The sequence below is a fragment of the Diabrotica virgifera genome, chromosome 8 (assembly GCF_917563875.1).
Source record: "Diabrotica virgifera virgifera chromosome 8, PGI_DIABVI_V3a".
In the NCBI taxonomy this organism is placed as follows: Eukaryota; Metazoa; Arthropoda; class Insecta; order Coleoptera; family Chrysomelidae; genus Diabrotica; species Diabrotica virgifera.
Genome location: NC_065450.1, coordinates 31,725,108 through 31,752,036, shown reverse-complemented (window position 1 = coordinate 31,752,036; position 26,929 = coordinate 31,725,108). Strand labels below are relative to the sequence as shown.

Sequence of the window (26,929 nt, the reverse complement as noted above, 5' to 3'; positions counted from 1 at the left end):
AACATCTGGACTACTAAGGGTGGTATTGGGAGGTCCATCAGGTTCAGGGGGCGGTTTACCGCCCGTATCCGCACTCATTTAATTAAAAAATAGAAACAAAAACGCGAGTTATTAGTTTATATATTATTTGAATAATTATCGATACTTATTATTCGTATTAATAAAGCGTTTAGATTACCCGTCAGCACCGGCTATTGACACGTCCGACTCTCGCGAGAACTAAACCTAGACTCTGACACATGTCCATTTTCAATAAAAGATATCTAATAGTTTTCGATATATTGGAAAAAATCGATTTTTATTTTGTAACTTCAAAGGGCTTTAATTTTTTTTTATGTGCACATTTGTACTAACTAAGGCAAATTAGGTTCAATCGAACTATTTTTGGTCAAAGAATGTGATTTAATTTATGACCTGCATTTATGTTACACCCTGTATAGGGCTGTATGAGCTAAAAACTTACAACAAATTAATCAATGAAAATAAATATTACCTTCTTCATACATGTATTTTAAAAGCCTTGTACAATAATTCCAATGGCGCATTGCAAGCTTCTGTTCAGTCTCATTTGTATGAGTTGCATTCAATGTTGCATTAGTAGGTTTTTCAGCTTGAGAATACAGTTCCTGCAACTTTGGAACTTGATCTTTCAGGAATTTTAAAGTCGTACCTGTCCACTCTGAAATAAATCAGTGAAATGTATTAAAAAGTTATACAAACAGTATCAATTGCATTCAAATTTATATCTACACTCGAGAGCAAAATAATCGACTGACTTGCTGAATTGAACACGTTAGAAGTCTCGAATTTCCTAAGCCTATTGTCCGATTCGAGTGATTTTTTTAGTATGTTACAGCCTCATTATTTAAGAAAATCGATGTAATATTATTGTTGCTAGAAAGGTTAAGGTGATTTTATACCGGGTGTGAACACCCTGTGTAATATTCTAGCATATAAAATATTTAAATTAGAACTCAATTGTAGCCTTAGGCTTTCTTAACATCTTGTTTTTTATTCATTCGCTTATGTTCGATAATAAATGAGATAAGTACTTTTATATTACAAATGAGTTTTTCTGAAACTATTTCCTTATGGCATTTTTATTATTAACGATTTAGATGGGAAATAAGCCACAATTAAATTGAAAAAAAAATTTTATTAACGTTTCGACGCCCAAATCGGGTGCCGTTGTCAAAATACAAAATACTACTAAAATTAAACAAAAATGTTGTTGTTAAGTAAAAAATTCTTCTAATAATTTATTTAATCTGACTCATTTATATTGGCAATTCAGACATATATTATACATTTTAAAGTAGAAGACTTTTAAATTATATTGCCAATATTTATGAGTTGCGTTCCTGGGACGACTTTACTGAAAGATAGTTCATTCGATTACATGAAATCAACCCCAACTCAAGAATATCCGTCACAAAAAAATCATAGCATGTGATCTGTCTTTAAAAAGACAACCAAATGCAACGATGACAGTAAAATTCTCGCGTTAGAGATTCCATAGTAAATCACGAGGGAAAACCAGGAAAAAACCTTGTGATACTATCCCGACATCGTAAGTATTTGGTTTTACATTTAATATTTACTTTCAAATAATACCAAATTCTGACCTTAATATGTTTAAATTATAAATAATAGTAATAATACATAGATATACAATAAGTACCTAATACAAAAATATAAAATATGTACTAACTCGATATGTTATGGACTTACAAATCGTGGTATTTTCTTTCTATTGATTTCCTCTTTCAGCATGGGTAACCACATCCTACTGCATTCTACCGAGGAATTTGCGACACAATTGGTTTCATTCAACATAATTAGAGCCGCTTCTTTGATTTTTCTCTTTTTACTATCTGTTTCTTTCAGGACTATACTTGAATCTCTCCACTGAACTCTACGTTCATTATCCCATGCGTGTTGACATATTTGAGATCTATCAAATTCTCTATTTTTAATATAAGACTGATGTTCACTTATTCTAACGTTTAATGGTCTTGATGTTTCACCTAAATAAAATTGTTCGCATTCACAAGGTATTTTATAAATGCAATTCTTTGTTCTTTCTTGTTCATTGTTAGGTTTAGTTTTAGATAGAATAGATCTCAATGTGTTTGTTGTTTTGAATGTTGTTGAAATGTTGAATTTATTTCCTATCGTTTTAAGTATCTTGACAATTCCTTATTTATAAACGATAAAGGATAATCATTTTTTAATAAGACAGATGTTAACAATTGTTTTTCTTCTAAAAATGAATTTTCGTTAGAACAAGTAATTTTGGCTCTACCATATAAGGATTTAATGATTCCCTTTTTAACGTTGATGTTGTGATTTGATTTGTAATTGAGATATCTGTTGGTGTGTGTTGGTTTTCTACAGTGGGTGATCATATTAGAGCCACCTAGTAAAATTAAATGTTTTAGAGGAAGGGTATATAATTGAGCTGTATCATATATTAATGCATTTGTTTCCATTTGGCTGTCTTGTTACACTTTATGAAAGTGCAATAAATAGTCTGACAATAGTGGCAACAGGCATGTGTGGCAATGCGTGACGCAGATGCCATTGTTCGTCAGTGCTGCCCAGCTTAGCTTGCAACTCGTGTGCCTATTATTTTGTATTGTTGGTGTTTAGAGTATAGCAGATGGTTTTTCCGCTACAGTGTTTTGTTAATAGCACTCATTAATTTTATATCCTAATTCCCAAAAAGAATATCTATTTTTCCAATTTATTTTGTGAAGTAATTTACCATAAAAATTCTGAACCGCCCCTGCTTCTGAGTATTACAGATTATTGCACAACGTTGAAATATGTTAGAAAAATTCCTGTTTATTTGTGTACGCATTTATTAACTGCGTAGATATTTTGTTGAAAAGTTCTGCGTATATTTCCCTTTCTTTTGAGCGCGAAGGATCCCTTGTTACTATTGGCCTGAATTTTGAAAGATCTTTGAGATGTCTCGAACGATTGGTCAACATATTCGGCCGGACGGCCGAGGAGAAATGCTTCGGCTTGACGCGCGAGAGAGGTGACGAAGAAAGAGTTCAGTTCTAAAAGCGTGTTTGAAATGTAAACACCGATTCCGGTAGAACTCACAGAAACCCCGCACCTACCGGCTTAAAATTGGCTATTGTCGTTATGTTAAACTACGTGAAGGATTTGCAACTTGTCCTGTGAATATTATGGAATACTGGTAGAAAATTTCACCCCATTATGTTGGATATTTGCGGTGAAAATCGAGTATACAGTAATAAAGTATTGTGACGCAGTTGAGCCGGTATGGTATTGAATATGAAGTCCTCTATTTTCCGATGAGATGTCTGATTTGGTCCCAATTTTGTCTTGTTTCCTGTCCCATTGAAGTTGAAGATTGAAATTAAAGCCCTGTGTCGTCGTTATGAATTGAATGTCCGCCCCACCCACCTGTAGATTGACAACGATGTCCGTTTTGTTTCGCGTGTGAGCGCGTGACAATGAGAAAGTGATTTAAAAAGGTATGAGAAATTATTGTTTTTGATTAAATTCCAAGTGGATATTAAATTTGGTAAAGATTTTAAGTATTTTAATAGTTTGTTTTCAACATGGAAAGTTTTATGTAAATAAATAAATTGGCAGTGACATTTGACAGCATAAGTCAAATTTTTGCTTGAAATACACTGCTCAACCAAGTCAAAATGTTTGTATTTGTAAAATCATATAAAAGTTGTAGTTGTTCATATTTTATCCTGTGATAAAGTCATTCACTTCCTGTCAAAGAATATTTTTTTAAATAAAAATGAGGTTTGAAATAAATGTTTTTGAAAATGTACCTATTTTATTTTCTCTACCCTTTGGAAATTTATTAACCAGATGTCTAATGCAACTGTATAAGTTTTAGAGTAGAAAAAAAAAGAAATATGGCATTGATGCCAAGAATGATGATAAGATAGCCCAGTTTAACCCCAAACGAGGAATCTAAGATGAATGTCCCGCCAATTGGTACCCGTAAGTACAGAATATGTCTAGGAAGTACCCAGTAGTGAACCAGAGGATTTATTTCAAACGGCGTCCACATTGTGTTAAATAGTAGAAAGGTCCTCTAGTCTGAGTAAGTATCCTTTGATTATGGTAGATAGTCCTCTTTAAACACCCCCCCCCTAACGATTCCACGACCCTCCACCAACAAAACCTGAGCTGCCGTCTCGCATGAAGGTTTAATGTGCCTGCTCCTTCTACTAGCACCATTTCGACCCCCCAGTATCTTTATACTTAGTTCTATCCCTGATCCCATTAGAGCAGACATGTTAAAACGCTTCAAATGGCGCCCAACGTGGGGCATATTCTTTTTGGCCTCCTTCTGGCTCCAGTTGTACGCTTCAACTGTCACCCTAGAACGTGGGGCCTATACCTTTTTTTGTAGCCCCCTCTGACCCCATTTGCATGCTTCAACTGACCCACCAATGTGGGCCATATCCTTTTAGCCTCCTTTCGGTCCCATTTGTACTACAACTGTGGGACAGCCCGTCCCCTTGGGCGGCCCGATCTCAGTTTGTGCTACAAGTGTTTCCGACAACGAGTGAAGCTCGACTCTAATCTGTTTTTGTGTGCCCACTGTTACAAGTTTAGCTTGTATACCTGTTCCACTAGTAGTTAGCCTATCTACTAGTTCCCAATGTCTTTAGCCACCCCCACTTAGTGTTAGAAGTGTAACGTTTACCCTGAAGTTTAACCCATAAGGAAAGTATCCTTTGATTATTTGGTTATGGTAGTTAGTCCTCTTTAAACCCCCTCACCCCCTAACGATTCCACGACCCGCCACCAACAAAACCTGAGCTGCCGTCTCGCATGAAGGTTTAATGTGCCTGTTCCTTCTACTAGCCCCATTTCGACCCCCCAGTATCTTTATACTTAGTTCTATCCCTGATCCCATTAGAGCAGACATGTTAAAACGCTTCAAGAGTAATAATAAAATTTGTGAGTTTCCATTGCTCTCTAGTGATATTCTGACAGTCCTATACTATATTTTGTGAATTTAGTCAAAATTGCGCGTTCGTTACATTAGTGGTACCAGAACATCATGGAAAATCCAAAGACATCTCACCAAGGAAAATAGCAGAAATAAAAACTTTTAATATTCAATACTAATCACTCCAACAGAAACATAGCATCCATTTCTAAAGTTTCAAAGGCAACGTGGACCGTATAAAGAAAAAACTTACATACCATATTAAACAAAAGTAAAATTTTCTGAGGTGGCTCTAATAATATGATCACCCACTGTATACACTTGAGTCTCATATCCAGTATCTTTCTTTGAGATTAAAACATCGAGGAAAGGCAGGGTGTTATTGTATTCCTTTTCCATTGTAAATTTTATTGTCTCTTCTTGATCGTTTATAATATTCAGGAATGTATCCAACAATTCTGATCTATGAGGCCATATTGAAAACACATCATCTACATATCTCCACCATACTGTGGGTTTTAAATTTTGTTTAGAAATGATATTAGTTTCGAAATCCTCCATAAATATATTAGCCAATAATGGAGATAAAGAAGAGCCCATTGCTAGACCAAAATCTTGTTTATAGAATTCATTATTTAGTTGAAAATAGGTATTATTTGAAGGACATTGAAGAGACAACACATAAGAAGAATAGAAGCGTTCGAAATGTAGTGTTACAGAAGAATATTGAAAATTCAGTGGGTTCAAAGGATTACCAATGTTGAAGTGCTACGACGTTTAAATAAGGAGTTAGAAATTATGAAAAGTATAAAAACTAGAAAACTGGAATATTTGGGTCACATTACCAGAGGAGAAAAATATGAGTTGCTGAGAATTATTATGCAAGGAAGGATCCAAGGAAGAAGAGGCATAGGAAGAAGACGCATCTCCTGGCTGAGGAACCTTAGAGAATGGTTTAACTGTAGTTCATTACAACTATTCAGAGCAGCAGCCAACCAAGTGACCATAGCCATTATGATATCCAACCTCCGATAGGAGAGGGAACCTTAAGAAGAAGAAGGTATTATTAGTACATAATGCCAATAACTCCATTATAGCTGATACATTTAGTTTTGTCCTAGTTATCAGTGTATTATCATTCTCTAATTTCGTTTTGATTATGTTTAAAGTTTTATCTAATGGCACATTTGTAAATAAACTGTTTATGTCAAAACTTACTAAAATATTATTTGGATTAAATTCAATAGTTGATAATTTGTTTAAAAAATGTTTTGTATTTTTTATAAAAGTGTCATCATTATTAGCAAATGGTTTTATAATGTTTAATAAATTTTTTTTGATATTCTTGAGTTGGGGTTGATTTCATGTAATCGAATGAACTATCTTTCAGTAAAGTCGTCCCAGGAACGCAACTCATAAATACTGGCAATATCATTTTAAAGTCTTCTACTTTAAAATGTATAATATATGTCTGAATTGCCAATATAAATGAGTGATTAAATAAATTATTAGAAGAATTTTTTACTTAGCAACAACATTTTTGTTTAATTTTAGTAGTATTTTGTATTTTGACAACGGCGCCCGATTTGGGCGTCGAAACGTTAATAAAATTATTTTTTTCAATTTAATTGTGGCTTATTTTCCATCTAAATCGTTAATCATTACAAATGAGGTATGCTATTTGCTATTATATCTTGATCGATATCATTCCAAATCTCGAGAGCTACTGTTTCTACCTCTTGTAAGGTTCTATATATATATATATATATATATATATATATATATATATATATATATATATATATGGCTCACAAATGATAGGAAGCCCGCTACAACCTGCCGATGAATGGAAGCCCGCGGTTTACGGAGTAAGGGGATTGTAGCACTGTCTTATTCCTACAGTCTTACGAAGCCCACTCGTATAAACGCGTTCACAGTGTATATGGATTACGCATTATACGAAGCCCGACGATGTTGCCATGTTTTAATATACGTTTAAATAATACGACTGTTCTACGAGATCCTTATATGTGTATATAAGTCGTCATATTGCCTGTTATAAGAAGCCCAATTCTATTCAGCAATCTATACGAAGCATTTTAGAAGAGTCAAGATAGAACGAAAAGATGCATTGTTTCGGAGCAATTCAAACAAGATTATCTTTTTCTAAAACTTTTTTTGTTAGTTTATATACATGTTAAAGTAAAAAGTTCTACTCACAGATTTTGCCGCTAATTGTTTATTATTTGTTTAAACAATAACAATAATTGTTTTGTACAGTGTGTCCAATTAACACGTTGACGGACACTGCGTCAAATGTATAAGCAAGTGTTGTGACACTATATGTATTTTGCAAAGTAGAATAGGGAAAAATTCAACGTATATAGACGTTGTGTCACATTACATCAATGGAAATTAGACGACTATAGACATTCTGTTCGTCAACGTGAAAAGTTGTGCATGGTCTAAATTAAAAATAGAACCATCAGTTCATTTTTTTTAAGCCGTATACGAGATATTATGTCAAAAAATATGAATTTTACTCAAGAGAAAAAGTAACTTTATTATTCAAAATATTAAAAATTGTTGTAATGAAAAGTTGTTTGGAATTAAGAACTATATTCTAATATGCCATTTCATCTTTCTAATTAAAAAAAAGTTGAATTTTTTTTAATTATGGATATACAACATTATTTTCAGTTATTTCAATTATGATAACTCTTTTATTATAGACCCGTAAGGATCTGTGAAAAAACGTCTATTTTTGGATGTGAAAGGTGGCATTCGAATTTTTGCAGATAAAGTAAGGTGATAACTTCGTTAATAATAATTTACTTATGCTCCTTCTCAAATATGCCCGGAACATTATTAAAAAAAATAAAATATTTAAAAATTCGAAAAACGTCGATTTTTTTCTGTTTCTTTGCTTATAACTTTAAAACGATTCGTTTTGGAACAAAGTCGTACAGAAATAAAATAAAGATAATTGAATTTTGTATGATATCCGACTGGTCAAAAATGTCTTAACTTATTACCTTTTCTGCAATATAGCAATAAATACAAAATAAGGGGGCAAAATATGCCTGTTGTTATTCAATGTTTTTAACCACTTCGGTGGTACTTAGGACCTTAGTAATTCGCTTAGGAAATTCTTTGTAAAATACTTAAACCGTGTACCAAATTTCATTAAAATCGACTTAATAGATTTTGCATAATAAATTTGCAATTTAAATGTTTTTAAAAACGTTCAAATTTTTTAAAATCTTTCTGAACAAAAAGTAGACCATTTAGAAGTTGTCTAATTTTTTTTACATATAAAGAGGTGCTTTACCTATCTAATACACTTTACAGAATTAAAAGCGGATTATTTAAGGGGCCTCAGCAATGTTTTAAACTTATAAATAATTTTTTGGCTTATAAACAAATAGCTTTGTTTAATAATACAAAATTAATTTTTAGCAATGCAAATAATTAAAACCGGTATAATTTGATTTAAACTTTCAAATTCTGTCAGCAGAATTGCTATTTTATTTTTTAATCAAAAGTTATTCGCGTTCAAAAATTGCACTTTTTCGATTTTTTGAAAGTTCCACTGCGTTTATCTCGAAAACTATGCATCCTACGAAAAAACTTGTAAGAACATTTTTTGCTTAGACTTACCCAAGAAATATAAAAAAATGTTTTTTCCACCTACCTCTACCGAAAGTATACTTTTCCGGACCTGATTGTAGGGAGCAAAGTTGTACTTTTCCTCCCTAGGGAGGAAAATATTTTTCCTCCCTAGGGAGGAAAAGTAAAAGTGACGTCATGGTATTTCATTCATGAAATGTAACTTATTGACGCCCTGTACAATATCTATTTTCTATTACGTAAGTTTCTATACATTTTAACGTTTATTTATAAAACACTCTGTATTTTGCAGAATGGTAAAAAACAGTAAATTGTTATTTTGATTTAACAATGTTTACATTATTAATTTGACTTATATTTGACAGTTGACAGTTATATTGTACGTACTTGTTAGTTTTAGTTCTAATAAATTTTGTTGGTTAGTTACATAAATAAATTAAGTAAAAATGAAAAAATGACTTGTTATTTGAGGAAGGTGGAAAAACCATATGTATAACATGGGAGTAAAGTGCCTTTTCCTCCCTTGAATGATTACTGCCCTCCGCTACGCGTCGGGCAGTAAACTTCATTCTCGGGAGGAAAAGTAGCACTTTCCTCCCTTGTTATACAAATAGCTATATTTTGCGAAAAATCGATGTTATATAATTTCTCAAGTTCTTTGTTTATAACAATTTTATTGACATCCGGATCAACTGTTACCCAAAAAAATCGTGTTCCACGGGTCAAACAATACATAAAAATCTTGGGTAAGTCCATCTAAATAAAGGAGCCCGCAGCACCCCCTCCTGGCCACAGGACTAATTTGTTTATAAGCCAAAAAATTGTTTATAACTTTAAAACATTGCTGAGGCTGCTTAAACAATCCGATTTTAATTCTGTAAAGTGCATTAGATAGGTGGAGTGCTTATTTATATGTAAAAAAATTGACAAATCTTTGTATATACTAGTTTTTGTTGTGCAAGATTTTAAAAAATTTTAATTTTTTAAAAAAAGTTTAGATTGCAAAATTATTATTCAAAATCTAGTAAGTCAATTTTAATGAAATTTGGTGTACGGTTTTAGCACATTACAAAAATTTTCTAAGCGAATTAGGAAGGTTCCAAGTGTAACCTAAGTGATGGAAAATAATTGAATAAGAACAGGCTTGTTTTGCCCCCTTATTTTATATTTATTGCTATTTTGCAGCAAGGGTGATTAATTAAGAGATTTTTAACCAATCGCACCTGATAGAAAATTTAATTACCTTTGTTTTATTCCTATACGACTTTGTTCCAAAATGAATCGTTTTAAAGTTATAAGCAAAAAAGCAGAAAAAAAAAACGTAATTTTTTGAAATTTTTAAATATTTTATTTTTTTTTATTAATGTTCCGGGCATATTTGAGACGGAGCATTAATCAATTATTATTAACGAAGTTATCACCTAACTTTATCCGCAAAAATCTGAATGCCACCTCTCACATCCATCTAAAAACAGATCCTTACTGGTCTATTATTAATTATACGAAAAAAAGTTATCCTTTGTAAAAAGTTCTGCATGGCCAAAGACCTTAAATACAACCATCTTATATCAATTTTGATTAATTTTATACGAGGTATGTCAAAAAAGATAAATTTCGATCAAGAATAAAGTACCTTTATAGTTCAGAATATTTCAATGAGAAGGATGGAATATTGGAAGATGGTTTTTAGTGTTGTTCTGAAGCTATTTTCTTGTGGCATTTTTATAATTATTTTGATTGGGAAATAAGCCACAATTAAATTGAAAAAATAATTTTATTAACGTTTCGACGCCCAAATCGGATGTCCTTGTCAAAATACAAAATATTACCGAGTAAATATTAGTAATATTTTATATTTTGACAACGACATCCGATTTGGGCGTCGAAACGCGAATAAAATTATTTTTTCAATTTAATTGTGGCTTATTTCCCAACCAAAGATAGATTCCCAACCTAGCGACCCGGCATTGGTCGCTAGGTAGATTGTTACGCGAGTGGTCGCGCGTGAGATTTTCTCTCACATGTCCAAATTTTACCTTTTTTTACAAAATAAAGTTTTTAAAACAGTTTTTAAACTTTTTTTATTAACTAATAATAAGAAAAAAAGAATGTAACATAATATAGATAATAATATAATAAAATAAAAAGAAATAATCGGAATTAAACCAATATTAATCAATCTCCGTATCTTGATAATTTACGGCACAGCACACAAATATAACAAGAATGCTCTGGAAAAATTGATTGATGACAATTACAATTTTTTTACATTATTTTAGGTTTTAAGTGCCAAAATAAAATTAATTTTTATGTACAGTTCGTAACGCGGGTGGTCGCTTGATGAGAGAATGTCTCACTTGAAGCGCGCTGACTCAACAATTGGGTGATATTAGGTCAACTGAGTCACTATCTAAGCGGATGATTCTATTAGATTGTCGAGGGAGGATAGTTAGGAGACTAGAAGGAACTACAGATCTTATAATTTCCCAGAAAGAAAATTCTGTGCAATTTTCTGAAACCGTGAGAGAAAATCGCGATATAGCGACCACTGGCGGGTTAATTATGGTTTTGAGTTCTAAACAACTTTACACAAGCACAATTTTCAATATTGTGAATAATAAGGGTATATTATTTAAGTACTCTTGGGAAAATTCATATTTTTTTTATATACCTCGTATAAAATTGACAGAATTTGATATTAGACGGTTGTATTTTAGGTTTTAGACCCTGTAGAACATTTTATAAAGAATAACTGTTTTTCGTAAAATGAATAATAAAAGAGTTTTCCACCTACCTCTACCGAAAGTATACTTTTCCGGACCTGATTTTAGGGAGCAAAGTTGTTCTTTTCCTCCCTAGGGAAGAAAAGTAAAAGTGACATCATGGTATTTCATTCATAAAAATATAACTTATTGACGCCCTGTACAATATCTATTTTCTATTACGTAAGTTTGTATACATTTTAACGTTTATTTATAAAACACTCTGTATTTCACAGAATGGTAAAAAACTGTAAATTGTTATTTTGATTTAACAATGTTTACATTTTTATTTTGACTTATATTTGCCAGTTGACAGTTATATTGTACGTACTTATTAGTTTTAGTTCTAATAAATTTTGTTGGTTAGTTACATAAATAAATTAAGTAAACATGAAAAAATGACTTGTTATTTGAGGAAGGTGGAAAAACCATATGTATAACATGGGAGTAAAGTGCCTTTTCCTCCCTTGAATGATTACTGCCCTCCGCTACGCGTCGGGCAGTAAACTTCATTCTCGGGAGGAAAAGAAGCACTTTCCTCCCTTGTTATACAAATATCTATATGTATCATAATTGAAATAAACAACTAAAAATAATGTTGATTAGAAAAATTTTCAAATTTTTTTTTCCATTAGAAGGATGAAATTGCATATCAGAATATAGTTCTTAATTCCAAACAATCATGTTAAATTATATAATTTAAAATAATTTTAAAAATATCGTTGAATTTTGTTTCTATTTAGTTTTTGATTATGCTGAATCCGAATATGGCATTACAATTTGAAAATGCTTATAAAGAAGCTCTTCTACACTATGTCTGCGTAGCAAGGAACCATATTTGAAACATTTTTATTACAAATTTTACGAAAAAAAGTTTATTCTTCATAAATTGCTCTGCATAGTCTAAAATCTAAAACCCAATCATCAGATATCAAGTTTTATCAATTTTATACGAGGTATGTCAAAAATACGAATTTTGTTAAAGAGTAAAGTACCTTTATATTCCAGAATATCAAAATATGGGTATTATAAAAAGTTATTGGGAATTAAAAACTATGTTTTATTATAATTACATCATTATAATTGAAAAAAAAATCAATGTTTTCTCAAATTACGGATACCCATCATCATTATTTTATTTCAATTATTACAACTATTTTATTATTAATTTTACGAAAAAAAGTTATTCTTCATAAAATACTCTATTCTGGTCTAAAGTCCAAAAAACAACCATCAGATATCAAACTTTTTCAATTTTATACGAGGTATGTAAAAAATATGACTTTTGCTTAACAGTTCAGTATGGTTTGTTCAACAGTAAATGGTTGAGTTCAATTAGTGCGGTCGTAAATATTATTAAATTTATCTGACCTGGCCCATTGTTAAGACCCACCCGGAGCGATAAGCAACCGAGGTAGACAGAGTTGGTCTTTTGACAATTAACACTGACTAGACGGTAATCCCATAATAAAGCACAGAAATTGTACCAGAAAACATATTTAAATTTTACCTGAAACCGGACTTTTTATACTATTATCGGTTATTCCAGGATGTTTATAGTGGTAACTAATTGAACTCGACCATTTACTGTTAAACATACCATACCTTTATAGTTCACAATATCTCATTTAGAAGAATGTAATTGAACAGTGAAACATATTTTGTAATTCCAAACAACTTTTTTTAATAACAATTTTCGATATTGTGAAATCTAAAGGTACTTTACTCTTGAGTGAAATTCATATTTTTTTACATACCTCGTATGTCAAAATGTAAAATCGTATGTAAAACCTCGTATGTAAAATTAATAAAATTTGATATTTGATGGTTGCATCTGAGATCATATACGATGCATAGTATTTTATAAAGAATAACTTTTTTCGTAAAACTGGTAATAAAAAAGTTATTAATAGGTTCGAAGTTACGCAGACATAATGTTTAAGAGCTAAAAATATTTTTTTGTTGAAAATTTATTATTGTTCAAGCTTATTATTAAATTTATTTTAGGTAAGTTTTAGAGAAAACATTTTTGATCACTTTTTATAAACAATTTTTTAGTTGGTAATTTTCGATTTTTGTATTAGGTACATTTTTGTTATCTTTCTTAATTTTTGTCAAAAAGGAATAGTTTCATTCATAGTTTCATAGTTTCATTTCTAAAATAAAATTATTGAGTAAATTTTAAAAAATACATCAAATGCTTTAAAAAATCACCTATAAAATTGTAAAAAATCTTTTCAAACTTGAGTAATACCGTTTTAAAGTGCTGGTAATTCTGTAAACTACGTTTTTACTTATAACTTGCGTAAAAGTTTTCAAAAATTGCATTTTTGCGTCATATTATTTGAATTAAATTTTTGGCATTTTTTTGAATGAAACATTGTTTAGTAAGATGTTTGAAAGGTAAGTTGTGCAAATTTGAGAGCTTTATAAGAAAAATTTTATTAGTTACACATTTTTAAATAATGTTTAAACAAAATTCAGCCCACACCGTACTTATGCCCATACATTTTATTTCTTTTTATTATAACCATAAAATAGCTTAATTGTTCTTCTTTCCAATTAAGCTATCCTTTCTTGTTCCTTCTCTTAATTTCCTTCTTTCTTGTCCAATTTGTAAAATTTTATTTGATCCATTAATTAGAGAAATACACTGAAATAACTCAGCCGTGCACTTCGCTAGTTTACAGTGCGCCAATGTTTGTGAGAAGGGTGACTTTAGCGTTATAAATAAAAAATTATAGAAGCTACAGATTTAATTTTATAAAAAATTTAATCTTATATTTAGGTTTTTTTCAATAGTCTGAATTTTTCAATAGTCAAGTCAGTTTTTTTCTAAAATTTATATTTTCGGGGTTATTTAAAGAAACATCTAATTTCGCAGTTCATTTGTTTAATAAAAAATTAAGTGCCCACTTCTAGAGTAGAACTTTTTAATATGTTGTTTATTAAACATTTCTTAGGGCCATCGGTACATAATTCGCAAATATTTTAAGGCTATCCCTACTTTTTCTGTCTTTACACGGCAAATTACGTGTAGTAAAATTGTCACTGGTATGGATATGTAAACTTTACTTGACAATTTCATCATTAACTGTAAAGATGACTTTTGAATGTTCTTGGATAACTTTTACTAGTATAAATAAATACCTTAATTGTTAATTCAGTTAATTAATATGATTATTTCATATTTCCGACCAATAGAAAGCTACAGAAATACAAATTAAATTGATCATTTTTGATAATATCCCATCGTCAAGTATATTACGTCAGATGCCCTTCGTTGCTGTGAAAAAATACATTCAGTGACATTAATGACAATTACTGTTTTAAAACTTATAAAAGTGATGACTTTCAATTGTCAAATATTTATAACAACTGTGTGTTTAATTGTACTAATTTGTACTTACATAAATAAATTACAATAAAATTTTGGTTTTAAACAGTTTTATTCATGAAATAATCGCAGCAAATTGCAGTTCGATCTCTGAAATTATTATCGAATTGTTTCCCTCGTGCCACTTGACGTAATTAATACTGTCAAAGTGTCACTCGGGAAAAATTTGATAATTTCAGAGCTCTTGTGCAATTACTACTGATAATTTTTTCACTACCTATGTATTCAGTAATAATTTATCTACTGTACAACAAAAGCTAATAATCAATCGAGAAAAGAGGAAAAGTGATAAAGTGATTTTTTAATAATATATTGTTACTATGAAACGCTTACAACTTTGAACATCTGTAACAACACAATACTTGGATCACTGAATATATCCTGGTGTATTCTCTGCTTTGGATCTTCCATAAATAATAAACAATAAATAACTTTTTATTAAGTTCACGTCTTAAATCAATTACTTATTAAACACATTATCAATATTATTTAATCAACAACTGAAAATATTCCCAATGCCAGGTCAAATATTTAAAATTGTCACTGTCTGACTGACAATATGCTGGCAATATTCTATTTACTACTGACAAAGATTTGGAAAATATTACCACGGACATTGTGTTCATTTTTTTTCAAATCCTGAAAAAAAAAATAAATATTTTTGAAAAATTTAAACGCAAAATGAAAGACTAAATTATTACCGAGGGCCGAAAGTCTCTTACAATAAATAAAAAGTTTATTTTGAATGAGATATTTTGAAATTAAAAGTCACACTAAATTTTCTTTTAGTTTTTTAGCCCTGTAACTTATTAAAATAAACATTATAGAAGTTCTCAGGGACTTTCGGCCCTCGCTAATAACGTAATCTCTTATTCTGAGTTTAAAATTTTCAAAAATAATTATTAGTTTTCTCAGAATTCGAAAAAAAAATGAATCCCATTTGAGTAGCATTTCAGCAGAAACTACGTACCCATCCCCTTAATGAAATTAAAAAACATCTATATTGTTTGAATTTTTCCGAAGGGAAAATCTATATGCATTTGTATTAAATATTTTGTATTTGTATTAAATGAGGCGCTCAGAGCAACAGTGGCACAGTCCACAAATTGAGCATTTTTAGATTAATACATCAATAAAAGCAGAAAAATTGGATATATGGTTCAACAGTGGTCTACACAATCTAGCTCTATATTTGGCAAGATGGCACTACATAATGTATTGTTGCCTTGACAGATACTAAAAATACGAATGAAACAGTGGCCTAACCCTCAATTGTGTGGCTCAGACCCATCAAACAAGTGTTCATCGTATCAGAATCAGAATAATACGCATAATTCATAAGAATGACTATTTTTAATTTTATAAAGTAATATTTAATAATAATAACTTTAACCCCGTCCTTGACTGAGTGGTAAGAGCGCCTACCTTTGGATCGAAAAATCCGAATGGTTGTGAGTTCGAATCTCACCAGGGTCAGAAATGTTTCATTTATTGTAAATTAATAAATGAAAATAGTTTCTGTCCTTGTGGGATCGGTACTCACCGGAGGGACCGCAGACGTTCGGATACCGTTAGCGTCTCTTTGCAAAGACAATGACGTCAACTTTGCAAAGTAACAAGACACTTACTCAACACACACACACTACACATTACACTAGGTACCTAACTGTTAAAAATTACCGTACCTACCATGCCAATGGCCATTAGTTGTCGAGGCATTAACCTTTTCTAAATAAAAAAAAAACAATAATTTAATTTGTCATATTAATTTCCTATTTGGTAGCAAATTTTGTGGCTTATTACAAACTAAAATAGTAAATTAGTAATACAAAGTATTAATTTGTATTAATTGTATCAATTAAAATAAATAATTCTTTTGCGATTCAATTTTTAAATCTTTTTTCTGTCGGTATCTTACTGTGTACAGGTAATGCTCAGAATTACCATAATCTGTTCTCGGGAGTCTTAGTACACAAGATTAATGACGATGAACGACCCAAAAATACGAAAAATGTGCATGGCCAGGTAATAATAAAAATGTTTACAAGCTAATAGTACTTTGAGGAATACGCAAAAACGTTGCCAAACTTCAGGGCTTCTTATAATCGGTAGCTCAATGTGGGCTTCCTAACGCTGCTGAACTTCTACAGAGTATATACTTTTTTTCGCAGCGCAAACTGGTGGTAGATACCATGAACTACGAGTGTATGTTTTGATAATAATTCCAGGCATAAGCAGCCCGGGCTTCGTATTGTTAATCATGATTTCAGAGCTACCTATGGTACATTTCTAAAATTTGTCCGAATATATATGAAACCCAAGAGTATTCACATGTTCTGAGCTTGGTTAAAATATCGAGAGATGGTGTAAAGTACGTTTTTTGAGGAAATAACATTAAAGAATTACGAAGCCCGAATCCGGGCTTCGTAAGGAGGTGTCGGGCTTCGTATGACCGGTGCGATATAGCGTTTTTGGCTTCCTAAAGTCGGAATCCATATATATATATATATATATATATATATATATATATATATATATATATATATATATATATATATATATATATATATAACAAAGGAGCACTCGTAAGTGTAGGGTTTTATCGGTCAAGTGGGTGAAAAAAGAGACAAAGAATTCAGCTACTTCATCTATTTATTGAAGACGTTTCGTCTACTGCTCAGTAGACATCATCAGTTCATCTACAAAAAGAGTGGTATAAGAGACAACATCCAAAAGAGAGGTAAACAAGCACTAGCGTTACCTTAAAAAGACATGTAGCAAACGATAAGATGTACATAGTAAAAAAAACCTTATCCATGAACCAACGTAATGTAAAAGTATATAACATTTAAGTGTATAGTTAATATTTAAAAAACTTTAGTACAGCCAAAGACAAGACCATGTGGTAACAGTCATATATAAAAAAAACAAGTGAAAAAAAGCCGGCTTGCTTTTTTTGAAGTCAAGAATGAACCAAGAAAAAACCAGATTCACTTCCAAAAACTTAGTAGTATTTAAGCATACTTCATTTTAACTTTAGGTAACATCATTAAATGAGTAGAATGCTAATATGCAACTTTAAAAATTTAAGGTCAAATAGTTACCAGCAGGTCATCCTAGCCCAACCGACACACAAAAGAAAATGGAGTTTGAATTATCAGGTGTAAACTGACATCTCGCCAAGAGGCAGGCAACCTTTAAAAAATTATAACAAAGAGTGACTGACAACTGCAGTGCAGCGCGGTAAAATTTAAATTGATGTAATTAAAACAGTTATAAAAGTGTTTAAAAAGTGAAAGTAATATCAAGAAGTAATCAAGGGATGTACCTTATACCTCGTAGACAAGAATCACAGTTTATTTTAAACAAGTGAGGGCACTTCACACAATTATATGGAAAAGTGCCTACGTTAGTACTGGTAATCCAGTTAACTAACTAATATATAAGATAGTACAATAGTATAACTCCCATATATCGCAGCTCAAAAAGCAAGAAAAAAAATATATGCAATAATTTAAGAAAATTTATAAATCAGTTTAGCAAATTGTAATTTATAATTAATATCAATAATGCAACATTTTATCCTATGGCAAAATTTTAAATTGTACATCTAATAAGTAAACTGTTATTATCAAAAAAAAAAAAAAAAAAAAGTGGGAAAAGCTTGAAAAAACCACCAAAAACTTTTTTACAATAAAATAATTTAAGTGAATAACATCGACTGATCCAGCAAGATCACTATTAAAGAAGTGGAAAAAGCCTGAAAACCACAAAACTTTTTTACAATATAATAATTTGAGTGTAATAATACCAACTAATTCTGCAAAATCAATGCATGGTATATTTGACTCAAGTTACTGATGTCAGTTCTCTTGTTAAGTACATTAGAGGTTTTTAATATGAAACACATCTCTAAGAACTGTCTTTTCGACAGGTTGCGTTCATTGCAAAGGATCTTGGCTTCATCAAAGTCCACCTTATGTTTTGTATCTATTGCATGTTGGGCTAATTATAAATTAATTATAAATTACAATTTGCTAAACTGATTTATAAATTTTCTTAAATTATTGCATATATTTTTTTTCTTGCTTTTTGAGCTGCGATATATGGGAGTTATACTATTGTACTATCTTATATATTAGTTAGTTAACTGGATTACCAGTACTAACGTAGGCACTTTTCCATATAATTGTGTGAAGTGCCCTCACTTGTTTAAAATAAACTGTGATTCTTGTCTACGAGGTATAAGGTACATCCCTTGATTACTTCTTGATATTACTTTCACTTTTTAAACACTTTTATAACTGTTTTAATTACATCAATTTAAATTTTACCGCGCTGCACTGCAGTTGTCAGTCACTCTTTGTTATAATTTTTTAAAGGTTGCCTGCCTCTTGGCGAGATGTCAGTTTACACCTGATAATTCAAACTCCATTTTCTTTTGTGTGTCGGTTGGGCTAGGATGACCTGCTGGTAACTATTTGACCTTAAATTTTTAAAGTTGCATATTAGCATTCTACTCATTTAATGATGTTACCTAAAGTTAAAATGAAGTATGCTTAAATACTACTAAGTTTTTGGAAGTGAATCTGGTTTTTTCTTGGTTCATTCTTGACTTCAAAAAAAGCAAGCCGGCTTTTTTTCACTTGTTTTTTTTATATATGACTGTTACCACATGGTCTTGTCTTTGGCTGTACTAAAGTTTTTTAAATATTAACTATACACTTAAATGTTATATACTTTTACATTACGTTGGTTCATGGATAAGGTTTTTTTTACTATGTACATCTTATCGTTTGCTACATGTCTTTTTAAGGTAACGCTAGTGCTTGTTTACCTCTCTTTTGGATGTTGTCTCTTATACCACTCTTTTTGTAGATGAACTGATGATGTCTACTGAGCAGTAGACGAAACGTCTTCAATAAATAGATGAAGTAGCTGAATTCTTTGTCTCTTTTTTCACCCACTTGACCGATAAAACCCTACACTTACGAGTGCTCCTTTGTTATATTGGAATTGACGGTCGTACTCCTTTATGATATATATATATATATATATATATATATATATATATATATATATATATATATATATATATACATCTTCCAGACATTGATGCGTCCATACATTTATGTTTTTGCATGTAATGCTGCATCCACCGCATTGTTGCGTCAATATACGGACGCAGTATTACAATCGCTTATATTTCGGTAACGGTCGTTACTAATTTCTCTTAGGTAATATAAGGGGGCACTAGTAATCCAAACAAGTAATGTGGCCAATTTTCATAGAGTTGTGATACACAGCAAAAAACTTATTGAGGATTTTAAGTGACGCAACAATAATATTAGCATGAAATGTTTGTGTATACATTAGTTCAAGATATCTCCTTCAGGAGGCGCATGAACCAATCGAGTATAATTCATTGGTGAATATTATTTTCATTCTTTCGATTATTCTGCGTCTTCTCAATTTGGCAACATTGGTAACCGTCTGAAATACCGTTATACAAGTATTTTAAATGTCGATATTGGATCAACGGAAGAAATGGATAACGAAAATGAAATATTGTCATCACAGAACTCAGGTAGGCCTTTGCTAAAAAAAATAAGTTCAATAAGTACAAATTAACCCTGGAGTAGTCGCGCTCACTTCTGTAACGTCGATAGTCGCGTGTGAGATTCTATCTCAAAATACGAATTTAAAACAAATTTTTATTTTGTACTATTTTTATCTACTTTTTATATTGAAAATATATATTTCTAACAATTTTATTAAAAAAACCTGTGTTAACGGCCACCTGCCAACATCGGCCACCTGTCCTAACGGCCAGTTTAAAAATTTCTCAAACCAATTATATTATGTAGACTACAAAAACTGTCAATACCGTCCACCTTTCTATATCGGCCAATAGTTCTTTCATTTTTAGTGGCCGTTACTGACAAATTTTACTGTACAGTAAAACGTGTGTTAACGGCCACCTGCCAACATCGGCCACCTGTCCTAACGGCCAGTTTAAAAATTTCCCAAACCAATTATATTATGTAGACTACAAAAACTGGCAATACCGTCCACCTTTCTATATCGGCCAATAGTTCTTTCATTTTTAGTGGCCGTTGCTGACAAATTTTAGTGTACAGTAAAACCTGTGTTAACGGCCACCTGCCAATATCGGCCACTCCGGCCAGTTTAAAAATTTCCCAAACCAATTATATGTAGACTACAAAAACTGACAATAGCGGCCACCTTTCTATATCGGCCAATAGTTCTTTCATTTTTAGTGGCCGTTACTGACAGGTTTTACTGTATTACGAAAAAGGATGAAATGTGAGATTCTATCTAACGGCGCGACTACTCGCGGGTTAAACCTAATTGGCTCTCCCCAAAGCCATAAATTCCACAAAAAGAAGAAGAAGAAAAAAAATTCCTACGCATTACTACACCCTTCCTCGAGGCACTTACGAATTTTTTTCCAAATTGAAAAATTTTTAATCAAGTTATCGCGAAAAAGGATAAAAATTGAGATTCTATATCACCGCGCAACTACTCGCGGGTTAAAATTGTTTTTATAAGGAAAAATAATGCATTCTTTAAAACATTTGCGTTTTTATAAGAAAACGATGCGTTCAATTATGTTTACTGATAGGTACATTTTTTTATTTTACTTTCCGTTTCAATGAATGACAGTTTTGTAACGAATAATGAAATAATATGCTCAAATGTTCAAGACCGTATCCCTGATAAATCGGATGTAGACTCTGATGAAGGCATGTTATGAAAACCACTAAGAAAATATTTTACTTTAAATCGATATGTTTCACCGGTAATAAAGATTATATGTAATATAGGTATTATTGTGTCCAGAAAATTTAGAAAAGTCTAATAACACTGGATTAGTTTTCAAGAACAATATTACGTCTCACACCATATACGCCACGAAAAAGCTAAAAAAAGAGAATGGAAAAAAATTGCTAGATGCTAAGCACATTCTAAGAAGTCGTTCAGAATGTTCAGAAAATTATTTCCTTTATTTCATGTAATTCCTTGGATAGAAGAAACCTTTAGAGACTGACCGATTAATCGATTTCGGCCAGCTTCGGCCAGCATAATCTTCAGCAAAAAACCTTCGGCGAAACTTTCGTCTTCACTTTGGCTGAAGGTGGAATAATGAAACGATAAAATATAAAAGAAGTTCGCCGCCGAATCCACATGCAGTTTTCCTCTTCTTCTTCTTTAGATGCAAATCCACTAATGGATGTTAGCGATCACATTTTCCATTAACTCTCTGTTTCTTGCAATGCGTATCAGATATTTTATGTCGTTAATCCCTGTCCATTGCCTTATATTTCGGAGCCAGGACATTTTCTTGCGTCCTATTCCTTTCTTGCCTTCAATTTGCCCTGGATTATAAGTTGAAGGAACTGGTTTTTTTTCGTTTTGCATGATGTGACCCAAATACGCCGTTTTCCTTTTTCTTGATGTTTTCGAAAAGGTGGCGCTCTTGGTTGATTATTTTAAGGACATCTACATTTGTGACTTTCTCTGTCCATAGTATCTTTAGGACACGGCGATAAAGCCACATTTCGAAGGCTTCTAATCTGTTTATATCCCTCGTTTTTTATAAAATGCTTCGCATTGTATATAATCTAAGATGCAACCATGAGATATCAGATTTTATTATTTTATACGAGGTATGTAAAAAAAATGTGAATTTCGCTCAACAGTAAAGTACCTTTATATTTCACAATATCGAAAATATTTCACATATCACCAAGTCTTCACCAAAATCATATATAACAGAATCTACAACAAGTGTGAAGCGGAAATCAACGAGTCACAAATTGGTTTTAGGAACGCTTTGGGCACAAAATGGCAGTGTTTTATCTGCAAACATTAGTACAGAGGTGTAGAGATATGAACAAGGATATCTACATGTGCTTTATAGATTACTCGAAGGCCTTTGACAATGTAAGACATGACCAACTAATTGAAATTCTACAAAATATAGGAATTGATGATAAGGACATCCGGATTGTGACAAGTCTCTACTGGAATCAGACAGCCAGGGTAAAAGTCGGCAATGCGTCCATAGAGAGCATTGATATCAGGAAAGGTGTGCGACAGGGATGTGTTCTCTCCCCTCTCCTTTTTAATATTTACTCCGAACAATTTTTTAAAAAAGCACTGGATGCAGAAAACGAAGGCATAAAAATCAATGGAGAATTGACAAATAACATCCGATATGCGGACGATACAGTCGTACTTGCCAGTAGTATCGATGAACTACAGTATCTTATGGACAGGGTACAAAGAGCGAGTGAAGAAAAAGGACTTAACCTCAACATAAATAAAACAAAATGGATGCTGGTCAGCAAAACTCAAAAACCTGCCAGACAATTGAAAATAAAAAACCAATCAATTGAACACGTTGCCTCGTATAAATATATACCTTGGAACAGTCTTCAACTCGAAATGGGATCAAACAACAGAAATACGATCTAGAATTGACAAGGCCAGAGCAACATTTAACAGCATGAGAAATATAGGCACCAATTCCGACATATCTCTCCCACTAAAAATACGGCTGCTAAAATGCTATGTATTTCCAGTCTTGCTGTATGGAGCAGAGGCATGGACACTAACGGAGACATTAATAAGGAAGTTAGAGGCATTCGAAATGTGGGTGTATTGACGTCTCCTCAAAATATCCTGGACGACTTACACCACCAACGTAAATGTATTGCGCCGAATGGGAAAACAAAAAGAAATCTCTTTCACAATTAAGAAACGGAACCTTCACTACCTCGGTCATATTATGAGACATGATAAATATCATATAGTCCAACTGGAACGAGTGGATCAACATGGATCGAGTTATTCAGAAACGCCGAAAACAAGATTAAAATTGCTATGATGATAGCCAACGTCCGCAACGGACAAGGCACATGAAGAAGAAGAAGAATATCGAAAATGGTTATTAAGAAAAGTTGTTTGGAATTAAAAACTATGGTTAAATATTCAATTATGGTGAACTATAAAAGTACTTAACTGTTAAGCGAAATTCATATTTTTTTACATTCTTCTTGTTCCGTCTTCTAACGAAGATTGGCGGTCACTTTTTTAAACGCTTCTCTGTCTTTTGCAACATGAAATATCTGTTCAACACTGAGGTTAGTCCAATCTCTGATATTCCTCAGCCAAGATTTCTTCTTTCTTTCCAAGCCTTTTTCCCCCTCTACTCTTCCTTGCATTATGACGTGTAGCAGAGAGTATTTATCGTTACGAAGTATATGGCCCAAATACGATGTTTTTCTTATTTTAGTTGTGTTCATAAGCTTCTTGCCATGTCCAATTCTTCTTAACACTTCTTCGTTTGAGACTTTTACAGTCCTATTTTCAGAATACACCTATATAGCCACATTTCGAATGCCTCCAATTTTTTACTTTTAGAGTCCAAACTTCTACCCCATATATTAGTTACGACCAAACATAACCTTTGACGAAAATTTTTTTTACATACCTCGTATTAAATTTAAAAAGTCTGATATATGATGGTTGCATCTTAGATTTTAGACAAGTTAGAGTATTTTATGAAGAATAACTTTTTTCGTAAAATTGATAATAAAATAGTTATCTATCATAATTGAAATAAAATGATGTTAAGACTCCGTAATTTGAGAAAAGTTTGCAATTTTTTTTTCAATTTGAAGGATGTAATTGCACATTAAAACATAGTTTTTAATTAAAAACAACTTTTCATAGTAACAATTTTTGATATTCTGAAATTGTTGATTCTGATTTTTGACACACATTGTATAAAATTGATAAAATTTTATATCTGATGGTTGAGTTTTAGATTTTAGACTATGCAGAGAATTTTATGAAGAATACCTAACTTTTTTTCGTATGATTGGTAATAAAAAAGTTTCCCATATGGTTCCTAGTTACGCAGACATACTTTATAATATGTAGCTCAAAATTTTTAAATTTTCAAATTGTAATGCCATATTCGGATTCAGGATAATCAAAAACAAAATAGAAACATATTTTATCAAAGTAAATTAATGAATTCAACCACATTGTTTTCATCCATTTAAAAAAATGTGAAATCATAGAATTATATTACACATCCTTCTGTCTGTCTGCGAACACAATTCCTCCGTCAGTATACCAGGTAGAATTACAGATGAGGTGTCAAATGATAGCTTGTAAACGAAGGATCCGTCGACCCCCGAGGATAATTACAGCTTAAGATAACACAAATCCGTCTCAATTAATAAATTTTACAATACTGTACGACAATCCAAAATTTTACGTTTAGTTAAAATGGTAACAGAAATGTTAACAGAAAATAAATCACTTATGATGATTATTAAACATAAATTTTTCTTGTTTTTTCATTAATTTCTAGAATAGAAAATCGAGTTAAAGATTTTGACCCTTACTTTTGTTTATGGCGGCGGCCCTGGAAGGATGGTAATCAAGGTGAGAAATTTAACCTAGTCTGTCTGTCCGTCTATCCGTCCTACCGCGAATAAGACTGCTCGTCACTATACCAGGTAGACTGACAAATGAGGTGTCAAATGAAAGCTTATAATCCAAGGATGGTACTAAAGGTGAGAAATTTGACTTAGGACTTCCGGTTTTAAAAATTCGACCGGAAGTACTGTTTTAAAGTCACCGGAATAGTACAAGTGATATATTATTCGACGCGCCTTCTAAAAACGAGAACAAATATATACTTTCGGTTTCATGACTGTCTGTCCGTCGGTCCGTCCCTCCGCGAATACAACTCCTCCATTATTAATACAGATGGAATGACAAATAAGGTGTCGAATGAAAGCTTATAAGCCAAGGATAGTAGTAAAGATGAGAAATTTGATACAGAACTTCGGTTTTAGAGTTAAGCAATCGTAAGTACTGTTTTAAAGTCACATAAAATATGATATGAGTGTAAATAAAGATAACTCAAAATTAGTAAAATCGTATATTAATCGACGCAAAGTTACACGAAGAGTTCAAATATCGACTTCCATTTCTACTTTCGATTACTTTGGGTGAAAAGCTAGGACTTACGAAGTCCACTTACTTGTTTCTAAAATAATTTATACACAAAAATTGTTATTATTTAAACAATTAATAAACAATTAGCGGCTAAATCTTTGAAAAGAACTTTTTACCATAACATGTATATAAACTAACAAAAAAAAATTTTAGAAAAATATAAGTTTGTTTGAATTTTTCCAAAACAATGCATGCTTTGTATTGTACCTTGCCACTCATTATCTAGCAAACAACCTTGAGAAAATAAGATGACCTTTTCTACACGGACATGTTCTAACAGGGTACAGGTAGCATTTAGGATCACATCAAAATGAAATGATAAACTGGACCGAGGTATTTGATAGTGGCAACGTTGCGGACGCAGAAATAGCTTTCCTATGAACAATGATACCCGTTGCGGACACAGAAATGCCGGCATGCTGTAATATGGTATATTCGGACGTTTCAACGATAGCAAAATATGTGGATGCAAAATTGCTATCGCAGTGAAAGTAAAAATCATCTCCATTATTCTTAGAGTATATAGAAAACTGAGTTGATGCCGAAGTAGCCATGGTTGCAGGATAGCCAACAATGTTATAAAATATAGATATACATCAATTTTTCGAGTGGACGCACAAACATACCTATGGTAAAAGGATGCAGCAATGATGGTAGGATTTATATATATATATATATATATATATATATATATATATATATATATATATATATATATATATATATATATATATATATATATATATATATATATTGTTATATTTCTATTTGATATGAAAATTAAATTTTGATAATTATAAACAGAATTCAATTTAATATAAAATATTTTCAATTTTCTCAATCACGGGCATATAAATTTAGAACAACCTGTATACAACAAATTGTTATATTTAATTTTAAGAAGTGATTAGGAGAAGCATACGAAACTCGGGACAATGCGCTTAGAATAAACAAAGTGAATGGCGCGTACCATTATCGTTGTTCGCGGAAGGTTCGATCATTAGGCTATGCTAAATAAGACTCATTTGAAATAGATAATAGTTCATTATCGTTGTTCGCGGAAGGTTCGATCATTAGCCTATGCTAAATAAGACTCAGTTGAAGTAGATAATA

The 26,929-nt window shown here is 31.7% G+C and overlaps 1 protein-coding gene across 2 annotated transcripts in view; it reads right to left on the bottom strand.

The window, feature by feature from the left end:
• LOC114344448 (mediator of RNA polymerase II transcription subunit 12) overlaps nt 1-26,929 on the bottom strand; it is a 268,924-nt gene that overhangs the window by 185,892 nt on the left and 56,103 nt on the right. For both annotated transcript variants that reach the window (XM_050659395.1, XM_050659396.1), the window contains exon 3: nt 494-679. In XM_050659395.1, the coding sequence (XP_050515352.1) occupies nt 494-679 (186 nt within the window). The remainder of the gene's footprint in view (nt 1-493; nt 680-26,929) is intronic.